Genomic DNA, 23234 nt, shown 5'->3' with positions numbered 1-23234 from the left:
TGATAAATTATACAGGCAGCTGAGGAGAAATGCTAGCCTTTTTGTCTTGAAATCTGATTGGCTGAAAGTGTTTCTATTTCTAATTGGCTTTATCCATTGAATAAAGACTGATGAATACAATTATTTGAATAACTGTTATAAATGGGCAACATAAAGTAGTTCTCTGTAGTTAATTATAAATTTGCAGTTCTCAGAAGGCTAATCCCTCACTTCTACGTGGCCCGATGAATATCAAAGTGTTCTACATACGTGCTTGGTGCCCATTGAACCACATTAAACAAGGACGCTTCAAGTAGGCAGCTTTACTGCTGAAGACTTGTTTCCTTGGGGAGGGCACTAGAAAGCTAATTTTAAAAAATAAAGACAAATATGTTTATGAAGTATCATTGATAAGCAAAGTTTTCCATTAAGAAGCGACAGACAGTTGATGTACACCTCATTAGAGCTAAAACTGTCATTTTTAATGGCATAAACTTTAAAATAGACCAAATCATCTGGAATCTCCTGCTTAGATTATGTTCAAGACTGAGAAGCCATTTAGGCCAGTGGCATTACATTTGTTTTTGCAGTTTGATTGTGTGTGTGTGTGCGTGTGCGTGTGTGTTTTAAATGAAATCTACAGCACACTGTCATAGCTGGATACTTTTTGAATAAATGTAATTAGGGGAGTTTGCCCTAGCACTCGAGGGACAGTGAGGAAAACCAAACTTACCCTAGAATTGCTTTGGCTTAGGTATTTTTCTTTCATATTAAAAATTAGACTCCTCTCATTCTCTCAAAGAAAATGACAAAGATGCATTTTATGAAGCAGAGAATATGTCTCAAAAGGAAAACACTGTGACTGAATAGTAAGTGGGAAATTACTTCTTGGTTCTTCTATTCAAAATTTTCTATCATCTATTCACGCTCTTTCTAGTCACTTCTAATTAAAATGCATGCAGTGCATTTCTTTAAACTCCGTTAAACAAATGAAAGTTTACTATTGTTGCATATGGGATATTTTTTGAGCAATTAAGGAAGTCCTAAGGTGCAGATATGATAATTTAATTTATGCACAGTGGCGGTCTCTTCTGCAGAGACTCATGTTTGGTCTTTTCTGGGTTACAGGTGCTGTGGTGCAGCACTGTGTGCTTCTGAAGCTGTGATTTCTTCTTGACATGGCAATTTTAAACCAGAAGAGAAAGACCCCAAATCAGAATCAGTCAGAAATCCTAGCCATTTCCATAAGTGCAAAAATCAAGTATACCTAAAAAGGTTCCTAGGTTCGATTCATCAGGTCATCATGTAAATATTTCACAGAAAATTACAAAAAAATAACAATGAAATAAAATCCCTAGCAAGCAAAACCTTGGCCCAGTGGCCTAGTGCCACTCCCATTAGAAAAACAAAGTAGGCGACGGTCTCTCTCTTACCTACGCAGCACACATCTGATCACTTGGCCATGTCGTGGAAACTGATACTTCCACCACCAGCCATAAGAGTTCAGACGCCCCCGGTAGTTTTAATCTAAAAGCTCAGTCATCCTGTTCTTCCTGCTTTGTCAGCTTTTGTGGAGAGTTTTTCCCTTCTTCCCATTAGCAGAAATTTGGTTCACGCCGTTAAACGGTTTCCAAACTGCATATCAAGGCTGCAACGCAATCTTCAGGTCCTGCAGCCATTCGTAAACCTCTTTAGCTTTGTTCTTGGGTAGAGCATACAAGGTCTGCAGAGTCCCTTGACTGAATGACAGCCTTTGAATGCCACTGTTACGTACTCATACAGAGAGATGTACACAGAGGCACATACACAGACGGTGGACATAGCGGTTGTAACCATGTGCACTGCTGGCTAGTCTTCTTTCAAATGGGCTTAAGAACTTCCCCACAACTGAATATCAAGTAAGGTAAGGACAGAACACAGTGCTTCTAGCATTCTATCATGGTCTGTGCTAGTCATAAATCAGGGAAAGGGAGACACATGGGGCAGTTACCTAAGGATGGGCAGTGGTCTGGGGGGGTGGGTGAGCTTGTTACCTAGCACTGGCCAAACACTTTGAAACCAAAATAGAAAATGAAAAATGCTTCAGATTGGGTTCTTCATTTTGGAATGAGTTAAAATCTATTTAAAAAATAATCTGAGATAAGGAAATCCATGGGATTTTCAGCCTCCACTGTCTCAACAGGTAGAAAAGGCAGGCAGAATTAAGAGAGTGAGAAGGGGAATGGGAAGAGGTAGATAGGTAGGTAGGTGGATAGGTAGGTAGGTAGATAGACAGACAGAGAGAGGAGAGACCCATAACCCAGAAGCCAGCTGTCTGCAGTGTAACAGAGGCACAAGCGCTATTCCAGACCGTGGGCATGCTGTTACCCCACCCCTTGTGGGGGCAGGGGGGAGGGGAGGGAAAGGGAGAGGGGACACACAGAACAGAAAAGAACAAGGCACAAGACATTTACAGAGAAGCGTCCACAGTGAAACAGAAAGACAGAAACCATCACACACACCCATACACCGAATAACCAGAATGACGACGACCCCGCCCGTGCGTTAACCACCCATGCATGTCTGCCTGCAGCTTCTGGCCATGAGCTATCAGGATTTGGCAGTGGTTTTTTTTTTTTTTCTTTTTGCATCGTTCAACATGCACACAACAACACAGGGGTGTTTTCTTCCCCCTGTGCAGGCCCTTAAGGATGAGCCACAAAACCACAATGCTCAAGATCCCTTATTCAAAGAGACCCCCGGGTCAGCCTGGCGTGAACATCTTGTTCTTACATTTATCTTTATTCTCAGTGAGAGCCTTAAAAACATATGGTGGTGACTTGTTGCTTGGTTTTCTTTTGGAGAAAATCCATTTGGTTTCGGTTCATGCCCATGCACTTCCAACCTTCCAGTCCATGCTTATTGCAATCAGTTATTGGTAAGAACAAACAGTCAACATACATAAACAACTAGAAGAAACTTCATACATACTCTAGCAACACAAGCTTGAATAAAATAGTTTAATGAGTCTTCAAAGGGAAATCTTGAAAATGTCTTTTTTTTTTTTTTTTTAAATCAAAGAAAACAGCCATCTGGAAAACCCAGTATAACACCTTTGAGACCACTAAGATGGTCACAGCTGGCTGACTTAGGATGTCTTGTCATTTAAGTTGCTGAGTTACCAAGCCACTTAACTTGTGCCCCCTCCTGCCCCCCTGGGACAAGTCACTGTTAGGACCATCTTGAGGTCATCAAGTGAATCTGTCACGTGGTTGCTGTACTGAAGAGCTGAGCCTCTAGCACTAGGCTAAAATCGACGCTATCGTATAATGGCCTTGTTGCTCTGTTGCCTTGGTCTGTAGCCCTCACCACATTGTTACCCTTTACAACTGACTCAGAAATGTCTTCCCTTTTCATCAAGTTAAATTCCAGGCATTATTTTAGTTTTGGTTAGAGCTTTTGGCTGTGGGCTTGAAAGTCAGCTGGTTAAAACAGTGGGAGACCCTTTGAGGAGAAGCTATGAGGATCAGAGACAAGTTGAGGAATGCATTTATAAATACATTATACAGGGACCAGCTGGGATTACCCACTTGTCTGCTGCTAAGCAGGCCAACTGAAGGCACGAGGGATACATGGCACAGGGAGGATGGCCTTGCTACTTTCTCCCACAAACATCTCACACCAGTTGGTCTCACCCTTTACACCCAGCTCGATGCTGTTTCCAGATAGAAAGACAGCGGCTGCTTCTCATGGCCCAGCCAACCCTATGTCCTGCGGTCAGTGTGCTATAGAATCATCCCAATCCATGTGTCCAGAGACTCCTCTCTCCTTTGTTCTCTTTCTAAAGAGACAGACGTAATTAACATGAGTAGCCCCAAATCAGAATTGGCTCTTAGTTGACGCCTCAATACTTTAGACAAGAGGACAAGGTCTCTAGTTTGCTCGCCCTGTCCGGGTGCTTAAGGATGAGCCCACAAGGGCGTGTACTTCATTTTTCTCAAGGAACTGAAACATAGAACTTTGGGGCTTTAGGGAATAAATGGTCACTATTTCTTTAAAGAGCCCAGAGAATTTGGGAATCTTAGATTGCACTTGACCCTGGAGCTAATTATAGAAAGCCCCAAACTTAAGAGTACTTTAGAAAGAATAAAACAAAATCTCTTGTGCTACACTGAAACCAACTCAAAGATCAGAGGATAATCGATAACAGTCAGGAGGCACTCAACTATAGGTAAAACAAACAACTAAAGTACGCCCCCCACCCCCCCACGCCCCAATCCTGAGACAGGGTTCCTCTGTAGACTACACTGGCCTTGAACTCACAGAGATCCATCTGACTCTGCCTCCCCAGTGCTAGGATAAAGGTATTGGCCACCACACCAACAACTAAGTATAATGGAGTTGCTGCCTGAGATGTAGTTAGCTCTATGGACACTACTTTAGAGATGCACATTCTATACCTACCTGATTTCTCATGGCCGCCCAGTATACCTGGCCCCTCTAACTTACTGCATGGACATTTCCCTTTGTCCCAATGGCAGGAAAGGATAGTGAAGTGGGGGTAGACTAAGCTTGTGTTACTTTGCAAGAGAGGCATGAGGGGAGGATGGGAAGGGAGCAGAGGAAAGGGATAAGGGGTTCCCTGCTGATCTTGACCAAGCACTGCCCAACAGGTTTTATTCAAATTCCTAACTTATAAGTTCTGAGACATAGTTGTCTACGGTAGTCAGTGTGGGACAGATGTTATTCTAGCAACTGAGTTGACTACAAGGCTGGCTGTGATCACCTCCTGTCAGTGTAGTAACAGACTTTTCACCCTGCACAGCATATAAAGCGATTGAAGCAGACCCTTTACCAAGTGATTCCCTCGGAGTCAGTGATGGCTCCCCTTTTAAACTAAAATATCTGCTCTAAGTATTGTCTTGCCAAGGTTAGAGCTGAGGAGTAAAATAATACACTGATGAAAAAGGACTCTCATCTTCTGACTGAGTATAACACAAAAACAAAAGTTAACAGACTTGTCCCCATTTTGGTGACAGGGCAAAGGAGGCAGAGTGTCCTTATGTCCCTGTCTGAAGTGTATGCACTGTTTTTTAATCACCTTTTGGCTAAAAAGAAACTTAATGCTCTTTTTACTATTTGGCTTGCCAAGTGGCACACATCCAAGACTTCCTTAAAACCTTACTTGATGCTATTCAAATGGGCATGGGGAATATTCTTGGGGAGCGGCAGTGAACAGAGGGACTGGGGAGGTGGGGTGGGTAAGTTCCCAGCGGGATGTAAGAAAAGTCAGGACGTCTATGGAGAAGACTAGCAGGCTTTCTCTGTCCATGTCAGGGGTCAAACTAGATTTTCCTCCTGGATCCTCTGTCTCAAGCACTGAGGGACGAAGAACTCCCTTCTAAAATCCTCTGAGGTAAAAGCTGGTGAGTGGAGTACTCTGGCATACAGGCCCTAGCTCTGTAGACAAATACACTTTACATTTTTAATTAAAACATTTTTGAAGGCTCCTTTATTCCAAGGTGTAGTAGAGTTTTATATATCAGAGGAACATGGGATGGACATCTTGCCTCGTTTGCCACCAGAGGGGAGGCCTCATCTCAGACTGCAACCACTGGCCACTGAACTCACAACAGAAATGACAAGACTCAGCGTAATGTCAAGCATTAAAAAAATTACAGTGCATTCATGAGATCAGTCTATTTGGAGCATGAGTTCCCTTGAAGACTGCATTTCTTTTCCCCAGGCTTGCCTTGCCTCTCAGCAGCGCTGAGAAAGTAGATAAACAGTAATGTGGTACCAACCGTGAACTGCTGGTTCTGTCGTCGCCGTGGTGTCTACAGACAGGAACAGAGGATTGGAGGAAGGGAAGAAACAGGAGGAACGGCATGCAAAAAAAGGGAGAATGGAAAAAAAATGGAACAGATAATATATGAGCAAGCTTTCAAAGAACACCGCGTGACAAGCAATAATAAATGAAAAGCCAAAAGCATTTGAAGTGAGTTGCACTGTTTTAAGACATGCCTTGAGCCCAAAGCTGCGAGCCGAGCCGGGGAGGAAAACAGTAAACTCTTTGGTTCTGGGGGTCTTGCCAGGACACACGCGTTTGCGAGTCAATAGTCAGGGGCACATGCAAAGTGACGAGAAACACCAGTGCAAACTCAGCGACTGCTACATGGTTCTCAAGGCATCAAAGCTCAGGACTGCGACAGAAAGTCGGAAGGCTAGTTAAACAATGGATTCAGACATTCAAACATTGCCTTTGTGTTAGCCACCCCCCCCCCCGGGGAGGGGGCACCTTGCCTCTCCATCAGCAAGTGAACATCACAGCAATCAGACCCACGCTTAGGAGGATACTTTTCTAGCTGAAGCTCAGATGCTTGCAGGTGAATGTGCCATACCCAGATTCAGGTTCTCCGTCCACTGTGTTATTTCATCAGAAGATAGCTGGCAAGTTCAGTTCATGGAGAGGCCGTGGGAGTGAATGTGTTCAAGACACACACACACACACACACACACACACACACACACACACACTCACACTCTGATCCTTCCATTTTACCAGATGTTATAATCTCCAAGGCCTGTCACAATAACACACATGCTCACACAACTGCCAAACACTACTTGTGAATTTCAAAGTCTCAAGTACTAAATCATCCCTGTGTTCAGCACCACAACCCAGGTTTGGTTGTCAGGATTCTGCTGTCATGGCTGGGTCAGGAGACAGAGCCACCATCATCTTTAATGCTGTTCTCTCCCGCTGTGGCCTGTCTCTGTCTTCATTTTTTGAGGTTGTTTAAGTTTGTTCCTATCAGGTTGTGGCAGTGGCTTTTCTTCACAGGAACATTCCCCCCCAACCCCCCACCCCCAGGCACTCGAGGCATGGGTTTCCCCTTACTTTTAGCTACAGAAGTGGGGTGCATAAGTAACAATATATGAGGTGATGTTTGTTTCAGACTTGGTGCTTCTGACAAACTTCATCCTAATGTCGTGCACCAGGACCTACTTTCTTCTTCAGTTCTGCAGTTTTCAAGGGTGTTTCTCCTACCAGGCCCTCTCTAGTCAGAAGCTGCTGCTGGTGAAGTGGAATAGTGAAGGTTAAAAGTCAAAAGCAATCCCCGCCCTTTTTATGATGCAGTTCTCTGGCTGGCAATTGTTTCCATGGACTCTCTGCAGCTTGACACAGGCAATGTTTAAATGCACTGGCACACCAAACAGAACTTTTTTTAGGAAGGGAGGTCCAATGAGCCTGGAGCTTCTGATGTATAAATATGACACATGAATTCACACCAGTGTTCCCCCTCAGTTGGCATGCTTTCTGGGTCAAGAGGGACCCAGTTACCATAAAGAACTCAGAGCCCTCCCAAGGAGCCAGATTAACCAGAGGTCTGTGAGGCCAATGCAGCTTGGTATAACCAAGCACTAAATTTCTTGAGAGTGGAGGAAGGAGGGAAAAATCATAAAGTAGAAGAGGACGATACTTACTTACAAGTCAAGTCTGTGTGCCTACCATAGCAGTGGGAACGGCACAGAAAACTGTGCAGCTGAAACAAACCCTACACTAGATCCTTAAAGGGACAGACACCTCTCCATAGTTGAGACATCTGAGTCCAACACTAGTGTGAGAAACTTTAAATTTGAGGGGCAGGATCAAAGGCACATTTGTATAAACACTTCTACGCATTAATACATTAATACAGTTTCTGGGTAGGCACTGGCTCCTTTCCAAACAGAAAACAAAAAGCAATCAGTGCTTTGGCTCATTATTTTCATGGTAGCATTTCTAAAATGCACTTGGGTTTTGTTTTTTTGGTTTTTTTGTATTGTTTTCTTTTGAACCAGGTAAATCATTAGTGTAAAACGAAAGCAAGGAGTTAAAAGTTTCCAAAGTCAGATCTGAGCATTGACCAATGATCCCAATTTACTGTCTTCCTGCATTCGGACATTACGTCAGCTGCATGACAAAATTAAACCAGGTGAAGCCAGGCGTCAGCTCTTAACATGGGCACCAGACAATAAATGCAGCCACGGCCATAGTGCATTTTGCGCCCCAACTCCAGGGATGCGAAATCCATCAATTGCACCCAACAGAAGAGAAAAGGGGACGTTGTAGGAAAACACTCTAAGACAGTTAAGCAAACACATACTCAAGTCAAACAGCACGGTTATTGCAGCTGGGAAGGGTCAACCCATGAGCAGCACCAGGAGGGGGGCTGCAGCAGGGACTCAGGTTGGCTACGGGGCTGAAGTCAGGATTAGGAGTGTGTCGGGGAGCTATTGAGTCTGTTTCTCAGAGGGCGTCTGGTGTGCGACCTGAGCAGAGGTGATTTCAAGTGAAGAGAGAAGGGAAAACACTTTCCAAGTGACTGTGTGCTCCCCACAGGGACACTAGGACAGGATCTAATCCTCCTTTGTAATTGCATTATGACACCATGCAGACATCACAGACAACTTGGCTGTGAAGCACATTTTATTAGGGTGTCTTCATCAGGAAGTAGAGAAAAACACAAACTCACCCTCAAGAATCAGCCACTGGGGTGGTCAGCGGAGTATTTCATAACATTTTAATTGTGTGGGCAAATGCAAACATTTCCAAACGAAGTTATAAATGCAATAATTGGCTTGAAAAATAGTGTCTGGTTGCCCTCAGAAAGGCTTTTAAAAGCTAATTTTGTTGTCTTTAAAAAAAAAATCTTTGCGCTAGGCCTATGAGAAAAATAGGTCACAAAAAGTTGATTGGGAAGCACTGGGTGATAATATACAAAACGGCCAAGTTATGCCGTTCTCTCTAGTTTTAATTATGATGAGGGCAAATGTATTATATATTATTTTGTAATAATATACAATACCATTTTAAAAGATACATGAAACAAACGAAACCGAGCCAATCCCCTTCTCACGAAGGCTGTGAGGGTACCTCATCTTCCTAGGCATTTCTTAGCTGTTTATGAGTTTACAATCCAAAGGTGTCTGAGACAGGCCTTGCACTGACTTCCCTTGCCAGTCTTCCCCTCAACGCTGACTTCTCTTCTTAGGCTCAGAGGCCTGCAAGCAGTTAATGTGACCCTGCCTCAAATAAACGATCCGCAGATCTTTCATGCTGAGGTATAAGATATTTACGAAATGAGAAGGCTTTGACAATGTGTGAGATTAGAGACAGTAGCCATTTAACCAAGTAGCCAAGAGAAAGGGGGTGGGGGGGAAACCCTCAGCCTGCCTGAATGGCAGCTGGGCAATATTTAGTTGAAACAGTCATGTGTAAGCCCCACAGTGGTTCATTCTAATCCTTTCAGATGGATTCTCTCCAACTTAGAATTGTTCACTGAGTGTGACAGACTGGGGGCTTAAAACTAATCCATAAATTAGTCCGTGGTCTCAAACACAACGGGGGCCATAAACGGAAATCCAAGAACAAAATTAAATTCCCAACCTTAAATACTTTTCTTAATTGACCTGTGCGGTTCTTGTGTTATGATACAGAGTCACTGTAGGGCAGCACATGGCTATGTGAGACCAGGGTGGACACTAGAAAATGCTATGGGTACAACCTGGAAAAAACAGCCTGCCCTAGAGCTGTGGGGAATTCAGACAACCCTGTCTTGCCAGCCATAAGCTTAGCTGGAAGTGAGGCGAGCAGCCTAGCCACATTTTAATACACTTTCCCTACTTTATTTTCTTAACTAAAGTCAATACAGAACCAACGGGCTTTCTTAATTGAATTCCTCTTCAGTCTCTGCAATGGAGAGGCTTTAAATCTCAGCACCAGGGCAGGCAAAGAATTCCCCTGACAATTTAACTTCATAGCTGTGCCGTGCTTGCCAATATATATTAAATATGGGTGTTTTCTTCTCTCCCCTCCCCCCTCTCCATTTATTTGAAATCTGTTGAAAGAGAAAAATAAGTGCTGGAAAATTCAAGTTTTGAACTGTATTTTCTACTGGTTTTCCAATTAATTTCCTTGCCACCTATGTTCTGCCTAATTAACCTATCATTCCTTAATGATGGAGAAAGTGGCCAAAAACAGAGCTGAGCTAAAAAGGCCTTAACTCGATGCCCTAAGAAAGCCATTGTGTGTGTGTGTGTGTGTGTGTGTACTCCCTGCATGGGTGCACGTGAAGACAAGCAGTTGACATCAGGAGGCCTTCAACTGTTTCTTCTTCACCTTATTTTTTTGAGACAGAGTCTCTCACTGAACCTGAAGGCTGTGAGCTCCTGAACCCTGGGTCTCTGCTCCCAAGTGCAGAGACTATGAGCACAGAGCACCCACCATGCCCGGCTCTTCTGTGAGTGCTGGAAATCCTAACCCAGGCTTTCACGCTTGAGGAACAAGCTCTTTAGCCATGGAGTCACCTCACCAGCCCTAGATTATCTTTTAAATGTCACCTTTTCCGTGCAGTGACGAGATTGTGAGCCCCAGAACAGCGGGGAAGAGGAGCCGGCTTCCTGGTTAAGCAATTTCAAGTTTTGTTAAAAGCTTCTTCAAAATTGTTCACTCCGGGCAGCCCAAGCCCCAGAGATCCTCTCGTTTGCAAACCAGATGTTCTGTACAATAATCACAATCTATAGAGTGGTTTCCTTTAACAAGGAAAACAATCCCTATGGCATTGTCTCTGAATGCTGTTGGGAATGGGACCGAGGGGTCGGGACACAAGCCAGGGGAGGAAGAGCAGACTGGGGACTGAAGTAGGGGTGACATAGGGTGGGTGGTAGCCAGGGCAGAAGAGGGAGGGGGGCTCTGCAATGCTAAGACTCATTTCTTGAGATCCTGGACGACTGAGCTCTTCATTCCCATGTTCCTACCATTGGGAGAACTCCAGGTTTCACTTCTGAAATCCCAAGAAATCCGAATTCCTGCTACTCTCATTTATGTGCTTTGCTGACAGATGCTGAGTACAGACACTGGTTGGAACTCTATCTCCAGGATTAAGTTTTAAATAAAGAATGTACATTTAGGAAAATTATGATAGAAGTAGTAGAATAAATATAGCTCACCTCACTTTTCACCCCTCACCATTAAAAAAAAAGGTGGAGTCTGATGACTTTTAATATTTGTGGTATTCTTACTTTCTTCTGTTCCTTGCTAAACCAGCATGGGTCAAAAATGGTTGGCTATGAGGCAACAGGTAGTGGGTTGACAATTACTGGCAAAATGAAAATGTAGACAGGACAGTATGAAAAGAGATGGACATGCAAAGGTGGTAGACTAGTTAAAAAGAGGCTCATTGATATTAACTAGTGCCCTAATAACATTCCTGTCCTCGGGCTTACTGGGATCTCAGGATGCTCTATAAGTGTTCAGTGTCTGAGGGGAGACAGTCTAAATGGAGTGTGGATGGCAATCCCAGGAAAAAGGCAACTCAGAAACACTCTAGGATGAAGGATGCGTGTTTCCTAGGGAAAAGAGGGGGCTCACTCTAGGCAACATAAATACACATGCCTTGAAGATAGATGCTGGAAGCACTATTGGTTCTTCATGACTACTTTTGTATCTACATTCTATCCATTCTTTGACGGCATTGAGCAAAGACCACTTCTGTGATGCTGCCCTGTCGCACCTGTTGCCTTTGGCACAAACACTCCAGTGGCGTGGCATCTCTCAACCACACAGGATGGGGTTTAAAAAGTCCTTTTCTATGCATACTAAGGGTGGCCAACCTTTGCTAAATGCACACCTAGACGTCGATCAGCTTTATAGCCTTTGCACCCTGCCGACAGCAGCAGCTCAGGGCTGGAATCACTGGGGAACTGAGAGCTCTGTGTGGAGAAAGCTGTTACTAGACAGCCACACCAGCGACTTGGTGTCACATGTGTCCCTCCTTTATAGTGAAGACACATGCATGCTTGGTGCCAGCTCCCCTACTGGCATGCTCTCCAAATACCACTGAAGGAAAAGGCTGTATAGGCCTTCTGTACTCGATCTAATTCACATTAACATGGAAGAAAGTCTATGACATCAAGCTGTGAAAGCCCCAATAATACAAGGCCCTGAGGCTAGGAGTCACTTCCTCCCAAGTGTATTGGCTTTTGAGTGCTTTGACACCAATAAGAGAAACCTTGCTATTTTCTTTTCTAAGAAATTCAAAATACTTAATTGAATACATGCTTTTTTTTAAAAAAAAGAGGAAAAACTCATTTAGAAATGACCTACTTCGTTCTGAGGAGAGGACTTTTAAATGTGTTTTACAACCTAGCCCTATAGCTATTCATTCTTACTCTAAGGCTGTTTTTATTTTATTTTTTATTTTTAAAATTTATGGCAGCTGTATGTATAGTGTGACTTACAGGTTGAGCATCTCCTGGCCTGTGTTTTGTATCTAAACTGTTAGAGGTGTGTATGATGGAAGCTGAATGCTGAGTACTTTTCATGGCTCTCTCCACCAAGCACACAGGTCAGGATTCCACCAGGTAGGAACAATGCAATACCCAGGTTAATTAAAGGGAGAAACATAGAACGCTTTTCCAAGAAAATTTCAGGAAGGATGCATGACCCAATTAAGAGGAAGAGGCTAACGCTATCTCTAAGCACTGAGGCACAGAGACAGGAGCTGCTACCATCCCTGAAACATGAGGTTGATTAGGAAGAAAGTTCAAATGATTTCATCTGGTTGCTCTCCTATACCGTGGCATATACTCTTACAAATAAAGAAACCCCATGGAAAACCTGACATGACAAAAATAAATAAATAAAACACTAAGGGGTGGGAGTGGGGGACCTCCCAAAGCCAAGAGCTGAGCAGAACATAACAACAAGTAGCAGGCAAGACGAGAGAGATACCTTTGGATCTTAGGGCAAATGCTAATGAGGCTCTAAATGGCTTCTCACCCAATTCCATCCTCAAATTGTTTTTTTTTTTTTTTTAATGTGGAGAGGCCTTAGAATAATGTCAATGACTTATCAGCTGTAAAGTTACATCCCTGCTGATATAGCTGACAGATGCTGAATTCTCTCTCTCTCTCTCTCTCTCTCTCTCTCTCTCTCTCTCTCTCTCTCCCTCCGTCCCTCCCTCCCTCCCTCCCTCTCGTCTTTGAGACAAGGCCTCTTTATGTAGACCTGAATGGCCTCCAACTCACAGAGATCTACCTGCCTCTGCCTCCCAAGCACTGGGGTTAAAGGTATGAACACCATGCTCAGCCTGAATACTCTTCACACTGCAGAAAAATTTCCCTAGATAGGGCTACCTTCCAGTGAGTCTGACATGTCACTAGCTCTGCTTCAAGTGGAGAGGACAGCAGGCAGAGGCCACTGCTCTCCTAGGAGAACAGGAAATCTAAGATTTGGGGGGGGGGGAGCACAAAGAAGAGTTGGAGGGGTATGGGATTCCTTCAGGTATCTCCACGATGGAGCTGCAGTATGCTTTGAGAGCCAGATGACTGGGGACAGGATGCCTTCCTAACAAAGGGAACAATTCCATTACCCTGGGTAGGGAAGATAAAGGTAGCTCTGCAATGCTTCTTTAGGAGAAATCAGAAATCAACTAGGGCCTTTTGAGCTTAAAAAATATTTTTCTATTGCATTTGTACATTTTTCTAGTAATGAAACTCTGACCTGGGGAATGGCTTTCCGTTATTGCATTTGACTAGGAGGAAAGAAATAGCCGACTACGGGTGCTTCTCTTTCTTTTTAGAGCCCCAGGTTTATGTTATTGTCGCTAGATTCGGCTATTGAAGCTTTTAAGGCTAATGGTGGCTGTAAACGTACCAAACAGTGCAGGAGGGGAGGAGTGGAAATTAATTTAGCTATCCATTTGTCAGGATTCCGTCTGGAATATTCTTTAGGAACCAATCTAAATCTAGAGGATAGCCTGGACCTTTAAAATGGGACAGAGAACCATTCAAGTCCATAACCTCTAATCTGTCTGCAGAAAGGAACAAATGTTAAATTCTACAAGTTGCTTTCTGGGCAAGATAAATATATATAGAAGGCAGCTTGTTAAGACACAGTAAGCCTGAAAGATCACATCCATTAAGGGGACAGATTCTACCACGTGTTTTAGTAGCAATTTTAGTTTAATGACTCTTGGGTGTGCCGCTGAAGACCTGGGCATTCCTTACCACAGATGCATTCGGTGTAGTAGAAAGCATTCAAGCGCTAACACCCACAGACCAAAGTGCACCTGTGAGATCATCCTAAGTTATTTTGAACTGAGAGGCCAGTGGTAGAGACAGAAGTAGACATGTTCCAATTAAAGACTTCTCTGATGTGGCCAGAAATATGGTGTCATTTCTTCTAAGAATTTCTTCCCAGACAGTGTCGCTGCAGTCAGAGCTGTGATCACAGTGAGTTAGTTGTACATGTTTGAGGGCCTCACAGGAGAAGGAGGTCCTTGGGAGCAAAGGATTAAGAGCGGTGACTTAGAGCGACTCAGGTGACTTGTGAGACGGATTGTGGTGGTGGGGAAGAGTCAGGGACAGCTGCTGAAGTGATGAAGCCAGTCACACTCGAAAAGTGTGACACATTCATGAGAATGTGACACATTCATGAGAAATGGGGGTGTTTTCACAGAATGAGAGAGGGCTTTATGGACGTCAGATATAAACCCTTACAGATACCTAGATGGAACCTTCAACTTTGGGAGATATAAAGGCTATACTGCTAATGATATCTGAGGTTTGGTTATCTATTTTGACATCCAAAGGGTCTTTCACAGGAAACCATGAAACCTGCTAAGAAAAGCACATGCCTAAAGGATGGAGGATAGAGCTCAGCTACACAGTACTTGCCTGGCATAGCATTTTAGAGGCCCCGGATTCCACATCAGCAACGCCAGGCAAACAAGAGAGAATAAGTACACACCCAATCCAGTTTTACTAATTAGAGAAGAGACAGATGAGGAATTGGATTCTTAGGTGAAGCATTGGCAGGATGGCTTCTGTGGAGATCTGAACAGAGGAGGAACATCTCCCATATGCTAATGAACGATACAGAGGATGCCAGGCACTGGTCCACCGTGCTCCAAACTGAGTTCACTAAGAAGCAAAGGGAACTGACAGAGAGCTCAAGCAGAAACACAGACAAGACTTAGGAGGCAGATTCTCTAGAGGAAGCCAGGTTTGGAGCCAGACACCACATCAATTGATGGATTTTCAGAAGGGTTAACGTTTAGTATAGGCACACGTGTTTGTAACCAGTGTTTAGGAAGCCCCTCAGTGGTGGCTTATGGCACAGTTCTTTGTCCCAGTGTAATAGTTGAAAGATGAAGAAACCCTGGATTAGACCACTCATTCCAGTATCTGTGATGAGGCCTCCCTCTCTCACAGAGCACTTTGCTTTCTGTCATCTCATCAACTCTTGAGCAAATGGAAAATAAAATGTCTTCAGGAAATGAACAGGACTCTAGGAAGTGGCTGTTAGATCTTGGGCGCTAAGGATGTAAACACGGAAGAGCACCCAGTGAGATATTCAGTGTGTATCAAGGGGTCCAGGGACACAACGACAGCACTCGCGGTTCAAAGAAACCTCAGACACTTGCCGGGTAATGTTCCTAAGGGGAAAAGTCACTTTTGCAAGAGAGTCTTTCCTTCCTTAGAGTGGACACCTGGAAATGGTTGCCAGGAAAGGCTTGGTCTAAGGAAGCCCGGCACACTGTGTTGGAATGGTATAGGCATGCACTGTCATATCTTGCTAGACCAGAAGAAACTCCAAGGCTTCCAGTCATGAAACATCAAACCGTTGAGATCCACTGGACACTGGGATGAGGAGGGAGGATATATATAATATATATAAAGAGGTGGTGCATTCAAGTACTTAGAAAAGACAATGACTCCGTCTGATTCCTGCAATCTCTAAGGCAACAACTGGCCTGTGCAGCCACCATGCCAGCAGGCACCCGTCACAAGAGGGAGGATGACACATATGTGGCCCACGTAGACATTCTGAAACTTGGTGCACATATTTCCTTTGTGTGGATTAAGATGAAACTTAGGCCAGGGCATTATGTGATCCAGGCCATGGTACTTACCGTTTCACCAGCTGTGGCCAAGCTAGGAGCCAGGCTGCCATTTTCCTAGTGTTTTTGCTTTGAGTAGTGATCGCTTCGTAAAGAATTCCCTCATGCTAAGGTGCGCAGCATCTGATCTGCTAACAGCTCAGATGTTAAAGTTCTTCCTGGGTCCTTAAGACTCAATTCAATAACATAGTATTGGGTGTCTCTGGAGTTCCAAAGTAGAGGAACAGTTAAGCTCAGAGGCCTTCCAGGGAACAGCTAGTCTTCTTTTTGATTATACCAAAAAGACAATACACATTCAGGACATTTCCAATGGCAATGAAGGTACCATACCTGTGATGATGGTAAGGATGGTGGTGGTGGTGGTGGTGGTAGTGGTGGTGGTTGTTGTGGGAGGAGGGATAGTTGTGGGGGGATCTGGATAAAAAAAAAAAGGAAAATCAAACCCACAATGCTGAACACAACAATGACCAGTAATGACAAACAAAGGCATGGAGACACTGAGATGTTTGTTGAATGGCTTCCCTCTTTATACCACCAAATTCTTTCTCCTCGGAAGATGTAGGTCTGAAACTATACCTAAGGCCTTAGTTGCAAGAGCTAAGAAAAGAAGAACAGCTTTCTTAGTTACAGAGTGAATCAGAATTGAAATGAGAAATAGAAAGGTGAGGAATGAAAAATCTAAAACACTGGATCCCCCCAGCCCGGCCAGACCTTAAAGTCAAGGCTAAGTCACCTCGGTGCCAAGAAAGCACAATGACCGTCCCTTCCTTTCCACTGCACAGATGGGAGGAAAGCGGAGAAAGAGCTGCTGCTTTAAAGGGCCTGCATCAGCCAAGGATGAACGTGACACCGCACACAAGCTCCCTGCAAATGCTAAGTTCATTATTCCCCATCAATACATCCCAGCAGGAAGGAAAGCCACTTCTGTACCCATAAGTACAAAGAAGAGAGAATGTCACCGCGGACTGAGTACCAGGTTCCAGGCAAGTGAGATTTTACTGAGATGTTATTTTTTTTTTAAAAGTCAATAAATTTTTCCACCTAATAAATATTAATAAGTTGCTTTTGCTTGTGTTAAAAGCTTGACCTAAGTGGACCACAGTGATAAAAATGAAAGGACATTTTCCATCTTGTAAACAAGAGAGCTAAATATAAATGAGGTTTGACCCTAGAAACCAGGAGCCTGATAGGAAGCTGCTGTCTGGTTCTTGTTGCACTGTATCTTCTATCGTCTCAAAAATTATTTGGGGATAAGGAAAGGGCAAAAAAAAGAAAAAAAAATCTAAGCCCAGATGATCAAACTGAATATGTTAAATTGTCAGTGAGACTTTGAACTAAGCAATCATTCCGCTATAATAGAGCATAAGACGATTTGAAGGCTTTTGATTTTAAATTTTATCTAAAGCACGTCAACTTTTTCTCCCTGACACATCTGGTGTCCTTTTATCTTCAAGTGAGCTCTCGGATTGTCTAATTAATACATCAAAACTTTAATTATACATTGCACCTTTACTGGGTTTGGAACAACTTCCTGGAAGTTGATGGATGACTCTTTTGGTGCTTGGCTGCAAAGTCTGCATAAAATGATGACTATCATTGATCAATAATCAAAGGTTTTCATTTCCTTCACAAACTGCTTCTCGCACACAGTCATACTTGTATGAACTTGGTAAGGAAGAACCAACAGCAAATGGTTCTGTTTTATGACAGACTTCTCCTTGAAGATGTGGAGACAAGCAAATTAAACTGTTGTTTAATTGCAGCCTCAAAAAAAGAAAAAAAAGAAGAAGAAGAAAAAAGAATTTCATGTAAAATCTCATTCTAGGATGGTGAAATGATGAAATTTAAATTACCTTCTTGAAAGAACAGGATTAGAAATGTGTGAGCATCATTTCAGTTTTGCCCTTTGGTTTATAGAAGCCACAAGTAAGGAAATGTTTTTGTTTGTTTGTTCGTTTGTTTGTTTTGTGACTAGGCAACTTATTTGAACACAGTTGCACCCATGACAGGTGCCAACTCAGAAACAGATGAGCCGAGTGCGCTGAGACCCTAGCTGGCACTGAGATTCTGGCTCTTTCTTCAACAAGGAAACTGTCCAGGGTATCTCCTGCCTTTCCAGGGGGAAAATCCTGTGGTTTTCAATTCTAGTGTAGCCACTGAAGGCACAACTGCCACTCAGAAGCCTGGCCCTGCTACACTCTGATGCTATTTCCCAACCCATTTCTAAATGCAATGGCACAAAGCTCAGGATGGTGTGACAAAGTAAGAATGAGTGTGAATGTGATTGGAAGACATTATTATGAACCAAAAGGCAGACGAGATGAATGAGGGGGTAGACGTCAGGGAGAGGGCACAGTCCCTCTCCTTATGCAAAAATGGCACACATTCAGTGATCTCCATCGCTCCTAGGCAATTCTTGTCCTTCACACCTGGTTCAGGATATCTTGAATGAGTCATATTCCATTATTGGGTGAAACATCCTTGCTGAGGTCCTTTCCAGTAAGAAGGGCAGCACAAGGCCACTATTTAAGAAGCCCGAGGGGCTGGGATGTAGCTCATCAGAGTGCTTACCCAGTATGCAGAGGCCCTGAAATCAACATGCAGCATTACAACAAACAGGGAGAAACACAAAGAGCTGAAGCTAAATAAGCTGTGCTGGAAATACGGATGCTAGAAGACCAAACCCAACTGGGACTTGGGCTAGAGCCATTCAGAAGCTTCAAGTAGAGAAATTACTTCCAGAGAATTAAATGCTTTCCAAGTGTGTCAACTTTTAGTTCACTGAGTACTTCAAAAACTGCTGCAGTATCACAGCATATTGCTCTGAAAAGACTATCTGCCCATCCCTGCCCTAATTGTCAGACTGTTTTGTTACCAGACTAGCAAGACTTCAGTTGAGTGTGCTAGCCTGCCATTCCAATGGTGCTCTGACTAGGGACCAAGAGATAGAGAATCCCTAGGAGGCTAGATGGATCATCCTGGATCAGAGACACACTTGTATACAGGTGTGTTTGTCTAAGTAGGTGGGTTCCTACAATACTTGGTTTTCAAATAATATAATAGTATCTAGGACGCTAATCTAAAAAGGCTGATCCTACTTTAAAGACTTGGCTTGGAAATCTGTGAGAATCAGGGGATTGCAAAGACCAACCTTGCAGTGGGCTTTGGGTTCACAGTATGGTGGCCTTAAGCAGTCTTCAGTGTGAAGTAGACTACACTGTATGATCTTTCAAAGCTTCACTGTATTGTATGTCAAATGGGATGGAAAATAAGCACATATCATGGTGGTGTTGTGGACATCAGATGAGAGTGTGTAAAACTGTCAATGCCAGAAACAGCATGAAGGGAACGCTCAACACATGCTGGTTATAAGCTAATTTTCCAAATTATGCAAATATGTTTGCCCAACAAGGCCTCAAAAATGCTTCTCCTCTTGAGCTGTAGGAATAGTATGTACTGTAAGCTGAACTGTTTTTCCAGATAATCTAGTCTCTAGAGTGCATCAAAGACAGGGAGAACGTGGATAAAGTCTCTAAAAAGAGTTATATTGATGTCTATAGACTTGGGCGCTAATGTCAGAGATGCTCCCATGAGGCTTAAACCTCAGAGTGGAAAGGATATATGGAAAGCACAGAGAGGAATGTATCTTCCATCCCGGCCAGACAGTGCAACAGGGCAGCTCTGCATATTGTCAGCTAAAACTGGGTGCCTTGTGTCCTTTCTCATCTATATAGCAGAGAAGGAGATTTGTATATTTCCGTAAGTCCCCAGGAGAACATAGCTGTCTGTGGATCACTAATGAGACTGGACAAAGACTAGACATTTGTCAATATAGGAATTTGATAGGATCTTTTAATTTTGAATTATGTTAAGGCAGTGGGTCTCAACCTGTGGGTCATGACCTCTTTGGGGTCACATATCAGATATCCTACATATCATTACAATTTATAATATGAAGTAGCAACAAAATAACTTTAGGGTTGGGGGTCACCACAACATGAGGAACTGTCAAATAGGACCACAGCATTAGGAAGGCTGAGAATCACTGCGCTATGGGAAAGAATCCTCAAGTACAGGCTAAGGATTATAATTTCATATCCACATAGGCATGGTATAAAGGATGCGTCTCTGTTCAAACCTCTCTCCTTTCTTCCTTCATAAGGAGGATCCACAGCTTCTGAGACAGTGCAGTGCAAATATTATTCAATATGTATAATGTATGTGTCGGTGCCTATATTCGTACACATGTAACTTAACTTGGCCTGTTTACAAAGCTAATATGAAGGCAGACACGTGGTCCCCATATTCAAATATTTATAACATTAGGATGTTGCTTTTGCCTCTGGGTACTCATTCTGTGTTGAGCCAGTGCATGACTATTTCTTGGTGTAGAATGAAGAGAGTTCAATTGGACAGAAGAGACTCAATTTGGTAGCATAAGACTATAAAGAGAGTGTACTTCTCAACTAAAGAGAGCATATTCACAGTAGGTAAAATCAACAGCAAGCTATAAACGGGAAATACCCAGCACCATAGGTGTTCCATATTTATCTGTTGATTCCAAAATGAAATTAACAATAATATGCTTTAATAACCCTGTAGAAAGATGTTAAGAAAACAAGACATATTTTAAAAAGTTGGCATTTGTGTCTAAAACAGAAGGTGTAGGTGGTCTCTGCAAGTAAACCAAGAACCTTATATTTCTTTGGAGAGTTTACTGACTTGCAGTCTTCTGGATTTAATGGCTTCATGTGGAAAAGAAGTTAGCTCTGCTCATCAAAGCAGGAGGAAGGCTAGCCCAGGCATCATGGGAAAAAACCCACTGGGAATAAACTTTCTCAGCTGAATGCCACTAATTGGTAGGGTTGAATTTTTCAGACACTACTTCTAACATAAGCTCTGTGGCCTGTGCCTGAGGACAGCCTTCCTTCTCAGCATGACCAGAGACTATGATCTTGTGGGGAACCCCCATGATCACAGGGAGAGAAGAACAGTCACTGTCGACCCAGGTGGGGACCACTGGGGTCCACCTCAGGCCAGGCTTCTTTAAGTTCCTGAAGGAGACCAACTGAATTTTTTGGTTTTCAACTTGACCAAAGGCTTTGGGGTGAAGCCCAGGCAGCAGCTACATGCAGAGGAGTGAGTGGGCGAGCACTGTATCTTCTCACGTACCGTATACATACAGCATATAGTCCGAATGAGCCTTTCCCACTATGTTGGAAGCCTCACAGCGGTAAGTACCATTATCTGTTTTGTTTAGGTTATTGATGAACAGGTTTGGCCCAGACAGTACGGCGTGTTGAGGCATTTCATCATCGACTCTCACCCAAGTTACCATCACAGGCCTGTGGGAAGGCAAGAAAGACAGGTCAGAGAATCATTTCCCACTAAGGTATCTGTATCCAGTTTCTTAACCCATGCGGCAAACGAATCCCATGCAGGGTGATGCAAGTAACTGGGCCCATGAGAGAGATGCTAAATTCATAAAACTAAGGCTATGCAACTGCCAAACATGTCTACCATATAATTCTTAAAAACCAGAATCAGCTATTGATAAACTTTCCAGACTTGATATAAGCAGGAGTCTTATGATTTCTAAGTCGTTTTTAGTAACTCAGCAAACAAGCCAACATGCCCAACTCACATGCCCAGCTGTGCGGTTTCACACCAACTCAGGCAGGACAGAGCTCACCCAGTGTTAATCATCTCAATGATTAGGGAGAAAAAAAGCAAGGTCTTGGCTAACGGTACACGCATCAACCCAATGGTTACTAATACACTGCACATTTGCTTGCTCAGAAGGCATGTGTGAGTTTTACACTGGATCAGCCCTCCTCCTGTCCATCCCTTTCTCTGGTGGATACTGGCATATGCTAGCTCTACCGCTAGGTTATAGCCTTGACCTTCTTTTATTTCTATTTGCTCTCAAGTTGCCCTAGCTGGCCTGTAAATTGATATGGAGACCAAGCTACCCTTGAAATTGCAGTGAGTCTCCTGATTGCCTCCAGAGCAGCTGAGATTATAGCCTTGGCTTGAACAGAGCTTTGTTTTTAATCTGTGTTTGGAAAAATCACCTTTGATTCTGGAAAGATCCAATCACTTCCTCTCCCCTTAGCCTGACTCTCCCCACCTGAGATGCCACGTGAATGGCTCTGTCTACCTTCTCTATCTGCCCCTGGCCAGTAACTGGCCCTCTCTCTATTACCTCCTCTACGGCCAGATATAGCTGGACTTTCCCTGTGAGTGCATCTGGCTCTTAGATTAATGATGAATGAACACATCTTAAAATAGACTCTTTAGGTCCAACAAGAGAACTTGCTTATCAAAACCAAGTTTTAGTGACTTAAAATACTACACATATCTCACCATAGCCATTAGGGAAAAGCAAATTTGACAAGATGCTCTAGAGAGAAGAGTGCGCACACACCAAATACCTTTCACTCACTGAACTTGAAACCTGTGTTCTTCAAGGTGACTCTTTCATCCTCCTACAAAACCAAGGGTATACCTAGAGTGTCTGAAAATCATCTTTTGTGTGATATGTGATTCTAGAGACGGAACCCAGGGCCTGATGAATGCTAGGCAAACACTTACCCGCATGTTATATCCTCAGTCTTGATTTTTATTTGACAGGTAGGATGCTACTGGCCTGAACACATTAGCATTCTTCTCTTGGTCCCTACTACTACCTTTAGGAGCAGTGACATGGGCAGGGACCCAGGTGTAAATGACACCCTGATACTCAAGTGAGGCCTGTTAAGTAGTGTTCCACTGTTCAACTGAGATGTGAGGTTACAAGTCTCTTTAATTGCATAAGGGTTTGTCATCAGAATGCGGTGAATTATTGCAGGTAGTACTGCACATGTCCTTGTAGGCAGTGGAAAATAGGACTGCCTGGCAATCAGGCCTCGAGTCCTGCTGCTTGACAGCTGAAACAATCAGTGGGGGTAAGCACTGAGAATATTCACAACATTTAATGGCAAGTTAAATTACCATTTTTATTGTATACAATTTCTTGAGAAAGTAAATAGGTAATACGCAAGGAGGGCTAGTTGCCGAGTAATGCCTGCTTGTTCACACAGCCACATGCCCTTTCCAATTTGAGAGGAACAAACAAATACCCTCTCTGGCAAAAATGTCCTGAAGGAAACATGTAATTTACTGTCCCTGTGGCACAGGTAAACGAACATAGTACCTTCTTCAGGAGAAAAAAAAATTACAGACGCAAAATATAGGTTAGCAATCCAAACAACATAAATGTGACCTAGGTGGTTGAATGCAGTTGCTGTAAACAGTCAGAGGCCCTGAGAAGGGTTCCCCTCCACA

General features: G+C 43.4%; 1 protein-coding gene across 6 annotated transcripts in view; it reads right to left on the bottom strand.

Annotated features, from left to right (window-relative positions):
* Nucleotides 1-23234, bottom strand: part of Cadm1 (cell adhesion molecule 1) — a 322424-nt gene that overhangs the window by 17886 nt on the left and 281304 nt on the right. For 2 of the 6 annotated variants that reach the window (XM_021171380.2, XM_021171381.2), the window contains exons 7-9: nt 21081-21253; nt 16239-16322; nt 5763-5795 (exon numbers count right to left, since the gene is read on the bottom strand). In XM_021171380.2, coding sequence (XP_021027039.1) covers nt 5763-5795; nt 16239-16322; nt 21081-21253 — 290 coding nt within the window. The remainder of the gene's footprint in view (nt 1-5762; nt 5796-16238; nt 16323-21080; nt 21254-23234) is intronic. The other 4 variants (XM_021171384.1, XM_021171382.2, XM_029481673.1 and 1 more) reach the window with 3 other exon arrangements.

The sequence above is a fragment of the Mus caroli genome, chromosome 9 (genome assembly GCF_900094665.2).
Source record: "Mus caroli chromosome 9, CAROLI_EIJ_v1.1, whole genome shotgun sequence".
Taxonomy (NCBI): domain Eukaryota; kingdom Metazoa; phylum Chordata; class Mammalia; order Rodentia; family Muridae; genus Mus; species Mus caroli.
Note: the sequence above shows the minus strand (reverse complement) of the source record. Positions and strands in the feature narration are given on the sequence as shown.